Source organism: Cynocephalus volans, chromosome 13 (genome assembly GCF_027409185.1).
Source record: "Cynocephalus volans isolate mCynVol1 chromosome 13, mCynVol1.pri, whole genome shotgun sequence".
Taxonomy (NCBI): Eukaryota; Metazoa; Chordata; class Mammalia; order Dermoptera; family Cynocephalidae; genus Cynocephalus; species Cynocephalus volans.
In genome coordinates, this window is record NC_084472.1 from 30,171,795 (window position 1) to 30,186,633 (window position 14,839).

Consider the following 14,839-nt stretch of genomic DNA (forward strand, 5'->3'; position numbering starts at 1 on the left):
GCTTGCTGATAAAATACTTCTGATGTACACTTTGCTTATATTTAAAAGAGTAAATTACTGCTCAATTTTCCTAGAAAGGATAAAATATCTATAGTAATATTATTTCATAAAGTTTCTAATTAAATAAAATCTAGATTAAAGTGTCTAGATCAAACTGTAGATATAATTAGAAACTTTAGAAATAATATATAACGCCAATTTGACAATACATATTTCAAAATCTAACACTTAATTAAATCTGCTGTTCACATAATTTACAATAAAAACATTATATATTTCCATTCTAAAATGTCAAGGGCATTAGATCTATGAAATAACATATACCTTTTAATAGCCTATTCTGAAAAATTAAGAAATGCATATTGTTAAGGATAAATGTATTTTATATAATGTGACATAAGAAAACTACATAAAATCTTCTTACCTATGGTACTGTAAGTATAAAATAGGAAATACCTAAATATACTAATACAACTTAAAGGAGAAGGCACATTAAGACAGAAGTGGTAATATAAAATTAATATTTTCCCATCCATAATTCATATATCACAACACATCAAATATATAATACAAATATATCTTCACATTTGTGGGCATTTCACTTGGACTACCACATTTTATATATACTTAAAGAAAACAATAGGAGAATTCTGGAGACAGGCTTAAATTATATCTAATGGACTAGTGAACATAAAACAAAATAAAGTCAGTAATAATTATAGTTCAGATGTTGGATGTGACCATGCTATGGTCTAATTTATAATGAAAGTAGAATTTTATCATTATTTAACCCATTCTTAATGCGTATACATAATAACAAATTTCAAAATACATGCCATTTTTTTCTTTTCTTTTTTATAACTTACTGCTTTGTAAGTTCTCTTTTGTCCAGCATGTTTCCGAATTTGTTCTCCATTTGGCCCTGTTTCCACATGCATTGAATAGATAATGTCAAAGAAATCTTCCACCACAGCTACCCGCCGTAAGGACAGCTTCTCATCCACCCCTACGCCATCCTGGAAACAAAACCACAAAAAAACCACAAAAAACATAAGATTAATAATTTGCATTTGACACATAAAATTGATTAAACCAAATTGTTCTGTTAACTTGAACCAAATCATCTAGCTAGGAAACTTCAAAAAGTTGTGAATTAATATCTCATTATTTATGTATTATTTATATACAGAACTTTAAAGAACATGAGAAAAGACATTTGGCATAGTTAATATGAGGCAAGTCATGTTTATCCATGAATTCCATCTTTTATGTTTTATAATGATTTATCTATAGCCATCAGTATAACTTTCTTAAATTATTTTAAAATATATTTTAAGGCCCAGTAATTTTTTATTGTAATAAGTTTATTCTAGAGATTGATTCATTCATCCAACCAATATTTATTGAGTTGCTAAGTCCTAGAAGTTGTAATTAGAAAAATAAAATAATATGGAGTCTCTACCTTCAAACATCGTATTACCTAGAAAAGAAAATGCATCTGTTATTCTATCAGTATTAGCCTAAGGGACAGTATGTAGGAAAGGTTAAAAATATAAACTCTTAAGATTTTCTGGGTGAACTGTAGATTTTCCACTCAGAAGCTGCATATTTGTGCAAATCACATAAACCTCTCAAAATTTCAGGTTTTTTGACTGTAAAATGGAGATAAGAGAGCCCGCTTCACAGAATTGTTGTAAGAATTAAATGAAATAATGTATGTAAAGGATGTAACCCAATGTTTGGCATAAAGTGAACCCTCCATAAATGGTGGCTCATCATTCTGATGATCATGATTTTAAAAAAAGTATAAGCAAAGTACTACAGGAGTTCAGAGAATGAAGATATCACCTCCTGCTGAAATAGCTTTTTAGAAGAAATATAATTTGATGTAAGTGGGAATTGAAACAGGGCATAAGACAGAGCGTTGAAAAGTACAGCAAAGACCAAGAGTTTTCACAGATGATAGAGAGGAATAAGAAATAAGTTTGGAATGAGACAATAAAGGAAGTTAAATGTACATGGCTACAATATAAAAGTGCTTCCTGTTTGCAAACACACACACACATAATGTTCTTATTTATTACCTGAAGTAAGATAACATAGCACTAATGCTGGTACACTCCACAAGTGAGTGATTACTCTGAGCAGAATTATAATGCAGTCAATGATTCAAAGGGCAAGTGCCTCTTTGAAAAGTAACCCCAGCAGACAGCTCACTGCAAAACCAAAAGCTTGTCACCTGGTGCTTTTTCATAGTTTTTTATCTGTTTTTCCAATTTACAGTAGGCCTTATAAGGAGCAGTGCCTAAAAGAGCATATTCAAATAACTATACGAGTATATATGACATTGTATTTTAGGCCAAACAGCCAGGCACCTCATCTTTGTTTGATCTGAAGTTCTCCTTCATAAATAATCTATAATGAATGTTGTTCCTTATTAAGCTGCAGACCTTCCTCACATGTTAAGGGAGAGATGTGAGGAAGGTCTGCAGCTTAATAAGGAACTTATTAAGGTCTTCTTCTTTACTGAGCCCCATAGATAATATTCCTTGCCTATGACTATAGACCAATATTTAGTGAAGCTACATTAAGCATAGCAGCTACCACCTGAAAAATTTTGCAACTGAAAGGACAGTGCCTGGGAAAGCCCTATTTCAGGTACCTCTTCCTGGCCTATCCCTTAGATCTTTAGAGAACCTTCACCTTTCCTAGGCTAGAAACCCAAATTCTAACTCTATCCTTCAGTAAAACCAGCCATAAAACTTTGTTTCTTTTGCTTCCAGTCATAAAATCTGTAGTTTTCTCTCAGTTACTTTGCTGAATAATCAGAATTATAGTAAATTTTTACAGTGAGTCTAAACATATTTACTTATTTATGTAAATAAATATACATTTCTGTATTAGTCTGTCTCTGTTGATTATAACAGAATGCCTGAAACTGGGTAATTTATAAAGAAATGAAATTTATTTCTTACAGTTTTGGAGGCTGGGAAGTCCAAGGTCCAGGGAACAAATCTGGTGAGGACTTTCTGGGTAGGAACTCTTTACAGTATCCTATTGCAACCAGGGTGTCATATCACAAGAATGGGCTGAGCAAGAGAGCTAACTTTCTCACTTGCTTTCCTTTTAAATCCATCAGAACCACACACATTATTCCATGAATGGATCAATCCATTCACAAGGCCACAATTTTCATGATCCAATCACCTTTTAAAGTCCCTGCCTTTCAAATAATGTAATTGGATTTCCCATCCTCTTAACACTGCTACAACAGGGTTCAAGTTGCAATACATAAGTTTTGGGCAACACATTTAACCCATGGCAATTTGTTATTTGATTCATTCATTTGTTCATTCATTCATCTAGCTGAACACTAAACTATGAGTGATATAAGCATCACAGCCAATTTATTCAATTATTCAACAAATATTCACAAGGGCCAAGTTTGACAAACCCTCTCTTAGATGCTGGAATTGTCAAGGTGTATGAGACAAATAATCAAGGTCTTTGTGGAGCGTAAAGCCCAGTTCAGAAAACAGATAATGAACAAATAATTGCTAAGGTGCTGTATTAATTTCCTGTGGCTTCCCTAACAAATTATCACAAAATGGATGGCTTTAAAAAGTATAAATTTATCCTCTCATAGTACTGGAGTCCTAAAGTCCAAAATCAGGATGACATAGAGGTGCACTCCCTCTGGAAGCTCTAAGAAGGAATGGATTTTTGTCTCTATTCTAGCTTGTGGTGGTGGCCAGCATTACATGGCTTGAGGCTTCATCACTTTGCCTTTGCCTTTTCTGTGAGTTTCTTCTCTGTGTGTTTCTCTCTTAAAAAGACCCTTATAATGGCATTTAGGCCCCAACCATGTAATCTTCTCGTGTCAAGATTTTTAGCTTAATTACATCTACAAAGACCCTTTTTCCCAAACAAGTTAACATTTATAAGTTCCAGGAATCAGGACATGGTATCTTTAGGTGGCCATTATTTAACCACTATAGGTGGTCTGTATTGGAGCACAGGCGGTACAAATTGTGCTACTGGAGTACATACTGGACAAACGTCACAATCATTGGCTAACAGTCAACATTCTTTCAAGAAATCATAAGTTCAGTGCTTATCATGATAATACTGAAATCACATATATTGGGGGAGGGAAATGATTCATCATCCTTCTATCATGTGGCCCTGCTTACCATCAACTGTGATTCAAGCTCAGTTCCCAACCATACTCTACGGTTAAAACTCAAAAATGCCTTCAGAGGTTGGGCTTACAATATACATAAGCTAAATATTTAGGATAAAACAATGAGGTGTAATTAGGCCATTCAGGAACTGGAAGAAATGTATTCAGTGAAGTTGGAGCTCAATGAGACTTTAGTAGCATAAATGCAAAGTACAGCCACTATGGAAAACAGTACGGAGGTTTCTCAAACAACTACAGATAGAACTGCCGCATGGGAAAAAAATAGTTTTTTCAACAAATGGTGCCAAGACAACAGGATACTCACATATAGAAGAATGAAGTTGGATTCCCACCTCATCCCATACATAAAAGTTAAACCAAAATGAATGACGGATCTAAATGTAAGAGCTAAAACTTAAAGATCTTACAAGAATACATAGCGGTAAATTTTTGTGATCTTGAGTAAAGCAAAGCTTTCGTAGTTATGACAACAACAGGAAAATCAACAAAGGAAAAATTCATAAATTGAAATACATCAAAATTAAAAATTTTTATGCTGCAAATGATACCATCAAAAAAGTAAAATGACAATGTACAGAAGTGGGAAAATACATTTGAAAATCATATTTCTAATAAGGGACTTTCATCCACAATACATGAATACATGAAAACACAACCCAATTATAGAAAGTCAAACAACCCAATTTAAAAATTGGAAGAGTCCTGGCCCACTAGCTCAATTGTTTACAGCATGGTGTCATAACACTAAGGTCAAGGGTTCAGATCCTTGTATCAGCCAGCCACAAAAAAAGTAAACAAGTAAATAAAAATTGGCAGAGAGTTTGAATAGACATTTCTCCAAAGAAGATGTTCAAATGGCAAACAAGCTCAAGAAAAGTTGCTCAATATCATCAGTCATTAGGAAAATGCAAATTAAAGCCACAGTGAAATATTACTTTAAATTCACTAGGATTTCTATAATCAAAAAAAACAAGTGTTGGTGAGGATTGGAGAGTTGGAATCCTCATGCATTGCTGGTGGGAATGCAAAATGATGCAGTTGCTTTGAAAACGGTTTGGCAGTAAGCCGAAAAATTAAACACAGACAACCAGCTGACTTAACAAGCCCACACCTATACCTGTATACATATTTAAGAGGAGTGAAAACCTAAGTCCACACAAAATTTATTATACACAAATATTAAAAGCAACATATTCAGAGACAAAAAGTAGAAATTCAAGTGTCCCTGAATTGAATATATGAACAAAATGCTCAAAGGAATATTATTATGCCATAAAATGAATAAAGTTTTGATTCATGCTATGCCATAAATGAATCTTGAAAACATTTAACTGAGTGAAAGTCAGACACAAAAGAACACATATTGTATAATTAAATTTATATGAAAGTTCTAGAATAAGAAAATTTACATAGACTGAAAGTATATTGTTGCTGGGAAGGAGGGGAGAAGTGGAATTGACTGCTAATGGCTACAAAGTGTCTTATAGGAGTGACAAATATATTCTAAAATTAGATGATGGTAATAGTTGTATAAAAGCATTGAATTGTACACTTTAAGTGATGAATTGTGTGGTATGTGAGTTATATCTTAAAAAGGCTGTTAAAATATGTGATATCCAATAGTTTTGGACTTTAAGTTCAAGGATGCAAAAAACAAGAGGAAGAGCTCATGTGATACATATTCAAACATTCCACATACATGAATGCAGAGTGGAAATGGAAGTGGCTCAATTACCAAGGATTATAGTAGTATCCTGGTAAATGTTTCATAACTGTCTCTTAAAAAATACACAAATATATAAGGTTATTATAAACTTTACTGATAGAAAGGATATGTATCATGCAATTTGTAAATAATAATAAATTATGCAATACTTTTTATTATGAATCCCATATAGCAACTAATTCCCATAGAACGCTTTCACTGATTTTTACTGAACTCTTCTATATACAGCCAACCTACAGTTTCAATTGAACTATGACAAATGAAATTTCATCCCAACCATTTCCCCAATAATTTTTTTTGTAATTTACTATGGTATGTGATCTACTGTTGCACTATGTCTCACTCTTGTACAAATTTTATTCATTAAATTGAAACTTCTTTCAGCTTCAGTACTAAGCCAATGTACAAAACAATAAATCAAGCTCTGACTTGTGGCATTTGCTGATGTCTGTGATGCAAGTACTTCTACCGTGGCCTATTTAAAGCAACAAATGTGAATCACAGACCCTAGAGTTGGGAAGAAATGCACATGCACAATAAAGCATAATCACATGGTATTTTCACCATACCGATAGTATAGACCAGAATAATCACCTCAACAGTACAGATAATACTTCATTATAGTAAAATAATTGGGCAATAACAAATTTTAAGTATTTACAAATTTTCAGTGTAAGTTACATAATAAGTTTATATCATTTAATTTTTAACAATGGTTGTATTTTGCAAACAGATTGTAAAATTTCTAAAAAGTTAACAATTTTAGCTCTCATGAGCTACTATAAGCAAGTTCGAATATATCACTGTTTTTATGTTAGTTTTTATGTTACTCAGGATAAGTGAATGACATATTAAGTGGATTCAGTAAATATTTTATAGAATAGTCCCTCTCTTCAACCATGGACATAAAAAGCCTCAGATAAGAGGAACTCAAAAACTAATTGATCTCACATGACACTTCAGGGTGCTATGAAAAAAACATAGCTATTCTTGGAAAAAACTTTATATTGAAGCTAATACTAATACTTTGGTTAGCAAACATAACCAAATTTGTAAATTAAGTCTGCAATAGCAAGTCCATGCTCAACAAAATGATTGGTTTATTTAATGCCCTGTTGTATCATATTAACACATTAAAATAATATGAAAGGAAAAAAAAGTTAAGCTAAAAAATGAGTCACCTTTACTTAATTTCCTGCTAGCTTCCTAATTGCCAATTGGTGACATGATACATACACACAAAATTTTAAAGCAGTCATACAAAATTGATAAATGAGAGACAATATGGTTAGAGATTGTATTAGTCCATTTCTGTTGCTTATAACAAAATATCTGAAACTGGGTAATCCATAAAGAAACAATATTTACCGCTAACAGTTTCAGAGGCTGGGAAGTCCAAAGTCCAGGGAACACATCTGGTGAAGTGACTACAGCAGTGCAGGGTGTCATATGGCAAGAATGGCAGAGCAGAGAGAGAGTCAGCTCCTCAGTCCTCCTTTTAAAGCCCTCAGAACCATGCCCATGACCACCATTAAACCATCAACTTATTAATCCATTTACTAGGGCATGGTCCACACAATTTAATCAGCTCTTCAAGGTTCTACCTTTCAATTATCATAATTGGATTTCCCATCATCTTAATACTGTCTCTGTGAGGGGTAAGCTTCTAATACCTGAACTTTGGGGGACACAACCTAATCCACAGCAGGGATACTAACATTGTTATAATAAAATCAAAATGTCATTTACGTTTAAAAGCTGACATGCAGTTCTACATGTTTTACTCTTGGCCTTATATCTATTTAGAAGATACATTACTTTTGAGTTTTAAATTAAACTTCATTTGAAATTCCTGACTTCCAATTATTTGATGAAACCCGCAAGTAGAACTGATGCAGAAGTAACTGTTATGGCATAGATATCTCTCCTGCAATCCTTCCTAAATTCCATTCTCCACAAGAGATTGTAGCTGGTTGGGAGGTAATATGGCAAGATATGCATAGACAAGGACACAGGTATATTGCTCAAGTACACTATTCAAATAAAAACATGGTGAGAATTTTCCATTCAATTAAAAATAATGTTTGAAAGTTGTATTTTTGATATATCAAGTATAGCATCTACTGAAAGAATTTTTATTTAAATTGCAACAGGGAATTCAAACTAAAGCCAATATAGCACATTATCTAGAAATCAATGAATGAAAATAGTGATTACCTTTCCTTTCTCAGTCCAGTTGTTATCAATCAGATATGCTAGTTGGCAAAATGGTCATCATAAAGTAGTTGATGTGATAGATAGCACTTTTAGCAAAACATTTAGCAGTAAAAGCAGTATAAAGGGCTGCCAATTTATAAAGAATAAATAAAACAACATGATAAAGAAAAAAGTAAATAGTGAAATAAATATAAATTACCAACACTGAATTTTCAGAAGATCCTTAACTCAAGAATCTACAAAGACCAGCTGTAAAGAATCTAATAATTTTCACCAACACCTGTGAGGCTGTACTTAAACTGAAAGTTACAAACTCCATTCTTATTTAAGTGGTCATCTGCAGCCTAAACTTCCTTTGTAACTGGAGGGAGAAAGCATGCCATCTGACCCTCAAGGCTTCCGTTCACTCATATATTTCAAAACAAACAAATAATAACAACAACAAAACATCTCATTGACTAAATAATTTATAAGAAATCTTCCAAGTAAAAAACTTTGATTTCTTGTCTTGATTACTGAAGAAACTCACCCTCGTTATATGTAAAATAGTATGTTTATGAACCAAATTAAGAATTTTTAATGTGCAGCATTCTTTATCTTACATCTTCTAATTTTTTTTTTATTTATTGACTATATTTATTGACTATATTGATTATATTTATTGGCTACCAACATGTAACTTGTAGAATTGTACATGGACAATATTTCAAGGAAAAAAATAGCACAAAGTAACAGTAGCATAAATAGAAAAATAAAGTATTTTAACCTAAAGTACTTCAACCTAAAAAGTATGTTCCTGTGAAAAGAAAACCTATATAAAATTTACTAACTTTGTACCAGCCATCCATTTGCAAAAACAGAGAAAATTTAATTCTATTCTTTCCAAAATTGATGATTTACCCAAGAACACAGTATTCAATTCCAAGTTTATGTTTCTTCAGTGAGAAGATAATTACAATTATTTATATAGAATATTCGCCCTCTCTCCAGCACAAACAAAAGTCTGCGCTACTAGGAGGCCAATCCCTGCCAACATAAAACCGGGAACACTGGCCATATATTCAGAAGCTGGCAAAATGAGCTTTACTTGTCATATATTGTCTTATACGAAGGACTTTTGATCACTTCCCTGATACATGCTGTTGCTCTCTTTAGAGTACAAATTACTTCCAATTTTGAGATACTGATTAACCAGTTTTTATTTAGGCTGCACGTTTCTCTATTTTTCATTATTTCACTGTGCTAGCACCTATTAAAAAGTTTACATAATAGCTAAGAAAAAAGGTAAATGCTAAATTTTCTACTTGAAAACTGAATTGTTTAATATAAATTTAGGGTTCATCTGAAGACTAAATTATTCTAATTACCTTTTTTGATCATTTTTGTGGATAATTCAGTATTTGTCTGTGACTGAAATGTAAAATTATATATTTTTTTGCATTTCCCCTTAACTAACAGGCATAATCATTACGTAAAATACTAGTAAATTTCCTTTTATACTTTTTGGGCTAGGAACCAGAGTAAGGCAAATAAAAATGAGGCTGAGAGATATTAATATTTAGAGACACTTGAATGATTTATAAAAAAGTCAAAAAATGCATGATGCCCATGGCCAGTATCTATAATGCTTGAATATATTTGAAAAGAAAAAGAATGCTAAAAGGATAAAATATGTCAAAATCTTGAGAGTTAAGAAGTTAATCTTGTGCACCATAATCAGAGAAAAAAAGATCTTTTATTATAGGAAATTTCTGAGAGTGGTAACTTTGTTAGGGTACATGTGGACACAATGTAAAAATTTTTGACCTAAATATAGGAAGGCAAGGAATTAAAGTCTAGAAAGAAAGATTATTCCTTATTTCTAAATTGATCAGAAGAGCTACAATAGAGCTTCACTTTGAAATAACTGAAGATTTAGCAAGTAAGATCTGTTAGTGCGATATACCTATATCAAAACTTTGTTATTATACTTCCCCATACTTTTATTGCTGAGTAATATTCCATTGCATGTTTATGCCACAATTGGTCCATTTTCCAGTTGATGGACATCTGTGGTAAGTCAAGTTTGGCACTACTTTGAAAAAAGCTGCTATTGTATTTTAACTTGTCTCTTCACTATCAGATATTCTACACAATGAACTCATTCAGAGAAGGTGTTTAGTGACAATTATTTTGAAAATTTGATGCCCAGATTAGTCCCTGGTATATAGTACATGATTTAGTAAATGTTCAATTTAAAAAGTGTAATTTGTGTCTCTATAACCTGACTAACTTGTAGAATATCCTTGCCAGGAACTTAGTTTAGGCTGTAGTTATTGGGAAGTGATACCCTATTGTGCATTTTTGAGCTAGACTATCAATGAATGTTCCAGTATTTACTACCTAAGTGCCTTGCGTAATATACTTACATTCCACTGGGTCTTAGTTTCCTCCTCTAAAATGTGAAGATAATTACAGCATTTCTCTGTTTGGCTTTACTTGAAGATTAATTGAGTTTTGCCTGGAGTTTAATAAGCACTCAACAAATGTTAGTTGTTACTTTATTATGGATAATGTGTATCCATCAAATGTCTGATTAAGCCTCTTACATAAAGAAGTAGAGTGTTCAGGATAGTGACCTACAAAAAATGCAGAGTAAAAAGTAAAATGCACCAAGAATAGCAAACACAATATTAAATGAGAAGAATGAAGTCAGACAACTGACACTACCTGACTTCAAGACTTACTATAAAGCTAAGGAAACCAAGACAGTGTGGTATTGGGAAAAGAATGGACAAATAGATCCATGGAAAAGAATAGAGAGCCCAGAAACAGGCCCATGGAAGTACAGTCAACTGATCTTTGACAAAGGAGCAAAAGTAATAAAATGGAGAAAAGATAGTCTCTTCAACAAATGGTGCTGAAAAACTGGACATCCACATGCAAAGAAAAGAAAGAAGAGACCTTTCACCCTCCAAAGAATTAATTTAAAATTGATCACAGATTTAAATGTAAAATATAAAATTATATATAACTCCTGGAAGATAACATAGGAGAAAATCTAGACAACCTTGAGCACGGATTTGACTTTTTAGATACAACACCAAACGCACAATCCATGAAATAAAGCTAAACTTCATTAAAATTTAAAACTTCTGTTCTATAAAAGATACTGTCAAGAGAATGATAAGACAAGCCACAGAATGGGGGAAATATAGTTGCAAAAAATATCGGATAAAGAATTGTTACCTGAAATGTACAAAGATCTCATAAAACTCAACAATAAGAAAAGCAACAACACAATTTAAAAATGTGCAAAAGATCTGAATAGACACCTCACCAAAAAAGATATACAGATGGCAAATAAGCATATGACCACCAGGAAATTCAAATTAAAACAACAACAGGATACCACTACACACCTATTAGAATGGTCAAAATCCAGAACACTAACCACACCAAAAGTTGGTGAGGATATGGAGCAACAGGAAGTTTCATTCATTGCTCATAGAAATGCAAAATTGTATAGCCACTTTAGAAAACAATTTACAAATTGAAGCTGTGGTACATCCAGACACTGAAATATTATTCAGTACTAAAAAAAAAAAAAAAAAAAAAAAAATGACCTACCCAACCACAGAAAGACAAGGTGGAACCTTAAACGTATACTACCAAGTGAAAGAAGACAATGTGAAAAGGCTACATACTATATGATTTCAACTATTTGATGATATGGAAAAGGCAAAACTATGGAGACAGCAAAAGGATCAGCAGTTGCCAAGAATTATGGGGGAAGAAGGGATCCAGAGGAATTTTAGGGCAGTGAAACTTCTGTGTGACAGTCTGTTGGTGGATACATGTCATTAAACATTTGTCAAAATCTATAAGATTTACAACCCCAAGAGAGAACCCTAATGTAAACTACAGACTTTGGGTAATGATAGTGTGTCAATGTAGGTTCATTGTAACAAATGTACCACTCTGGTGCAGAATTTTGATAGTGCAGGAGGCTATGAACCTGTGGGGGCAGAGGATATATGGGAACTTTCCATATATATTTTTGTTTAACATTGCTGTGAACCTAGCCTATTTAAAAGTAGGGGGCAGGCCATAGACTCCTTTTGAGAGTGAAAGACTGCTTTCCTATGTGACAACAGTGGAAAGTTATTCAAGTGGGCCAAAAACCAGCTCAAGGCAATTTTTGTAAACAAGTCTTGGTCAACTAAAAAAAAGTGAAAATTCACAGAAAATTAGAAAATAACAAAATCTTTATAACCCCTTTTAGTGCATGTATCTATAAAATAGTTATTCTTTTGTTCAAAACAATACACATTGAAAAATAAAATCTGCCAAGGATATAAAGCATTCAGTTTATTTAATATTATTTTTAAAAAGGAAGAAAACTTCCAGTATAACTAGAAAGGATAAATAATGAGCATAGTTTAAAAAACAGAGCTCTCAAAGTCAGATAAATTACTAGGGTCATGTGAGAAATGGGTCATAAGATTTGAACCAGTAACTTCTATATAGAAATAGGAACCTCAAAAAAACCAAAAAACAAAACAAAACAAAAAAGTCCACATGCAGTGAAAAGTGAAAAGTGAACAGAAGAAAATCTGCTCATTTATAAATAGACATGATAAAGTGACTTATCTTACTTTGATTGGCTCTTGGTTGGGGGGAAAATGTTTTGCCTTTTAGGGAAATGGTGGAGGAAAATTGATAGAGCTATGAGACCTCAGATTCAAGATGCATAATGAATCCCAAACAGTATAATTTTGTTTTCAAAAATCCACTCAATACATAGCAGTAAAACTGAGGATAACCACAGACTGACTATGATAAATAGCAGTCAGAAAGACAAGACAGATCACCCTTGAGGAACAACACTTTTTCTAACAGCAAATTTCTCAAAAGCCACAAAATTAAAAGGAAGTAGAATAAAAGCTTCATGATTCTGAGAGCAAATACAACCAGGTAAATTATCACTCAAGAATGAGAATATTTTCAGGCAAACAAAAGCCAAAAACATCTACCACCCTTACTAAAGAACTTAAAGGAAGTACTATAGAGGCAAGAAAATTGCTAGAAAATTCTAGAAAGGAAATACTAAAATTGAAAGTACAATTTATTTGTAGCACCTTAAAGACTTTGAGCAATCCTTTCCCAAAGCATATTGTAAGAAATGAGTCATATTCTTAAGGAGTGAATAGTCAAGTATTATTACTCCCAATTTTTAAAAGGAAAGAGAAGCATAGGACAGACAATAGAAAATTGCCAAAACAGAGTTTGTTTTGCTCTTATATCATTTACGTCCATTAAAAAAAATGCTGCTGTGAATATTTTGTTCATATTTTGGTATACTCATGTGGCCATATCTTTTGAATATATAAATAGAGGAAGAATTGCTTGGTCATAGGGTATATTTACATTCACGTTACACTATTTCCAAGATATATAAAATAATCACATGTTTCTAGAAGGCTAGGAATCATAAAACAAGATGAGCTTGTTTCTGCCCTCCAACATATATTGAGCTTCTGTTCTGTATCTTTGTTCAATTCTATAATTCATTAACATATATGAAAATCATTATGTGAAAATATTTGTTGAGTGTTAAATATATACTTCAGACTGTACAAATAAACACTTAACACGTATTATCTCTTTTAATCTTCATAATAATCATTTATTATTCCCATTTCAAAGGTAAAGAAACAAAGGCTCAGATAATGAATACGTTCCCCATAGTCACATATCTAGGAAATGAAAAGCACTGTAAGAGATAAAATAATGACTATGGCACAGCCTGGAGATCATTTCAGTGGGTCAGGGCATCTCTGGAAAGAGTGTTTGGCCTAACTAAATGCACAGAGGCACATGTGAGTCACAATGTTTATGAAATACGGAGTATGTTAAGACAGAGACTATATTGTAATAAAGAAACCTCAAAACATTGTAGCTTAAACAAGACAGAAATTTATTTTTCTCTCATCTAACAGTCCAGTGATCCGGAGCCAGCATGGTAGCTCTGCCATCTGGAACATGTGGCTGCCAAGGTTTCTCAGACATTGCTATTTCACAGCCAGAAGCAAAAGTGAAAGAGAACACACAGGAAGCAAGCTGCACTCATCCCTTCTGCTTATGTATCATTGGCCCAAACGTACTCACACCACCACACCTGGAGGCAAGGCAGTCCAGAAAATGTAGTCAGAAGGTTGGTCAAAGGCTGTCAGGCTTCCAGCTGAAATCCAGAGGGTGCTAATACTAAAAGGATGAAAACAATGAACATAAAGGACAATTGGAAGCCCTGGCTCATGTACTAGTCAAGTCTGTTGGAAACATAGGATATGTGCAAAGATATGAGGAAACAACTAGAAACGCAGTTTAAACCCCAATTGGAGGAGGCTTGAATGCCAATCTGAACAAAGTGATTAATACAATAGTTAATGAGAAGTCTTTTTAAACATTTTTAAAATTCAAATATAACAGAGACAAAAATGAAATTATAAATGTACAGCTTGATGAATTTACACAAATTAAATACACACAGGTCAAGAAACAGAAGAATAACAGCACCCCCAAGCTCCTTCATGCCTCTTCCCAATCACTAACTCTGCTCAGCTCTCCGAAGATAACCACCACCATAACATCTCAACAAAGATTAGTGTGTTCTATATTGTCATGTCATTATGTTTGTGGGATTTACACGT

At 32.9% G+C, this 14,839-nt stretch overlaps 1 protein-coding gene across 5 annotated transcripts in view; it reads right to left on the bottom strand.

Moving 5' to 3' along the window:
- Positions 1-14,839, bottom strand: part of NOL4 (nucleolar protein 4) — a 347,913-nt gene that overhangs the window by 255,511 nt on the left and 77,563 nt on the right. For all 5 annotated transcript variants that reach the window (XM_063077008.1, XM_063077007.1, XM_063077005.1 and 2 more), the window contains one exon: positions 867-1,016. In XM_063077008.1, coding sequence (XP_062933078.1) covers positions 867-1,016 — 150 coding nt within the window. The remainder of the gene's footprint in view (positions 1-866; positions 1,017-14,839) is intronic.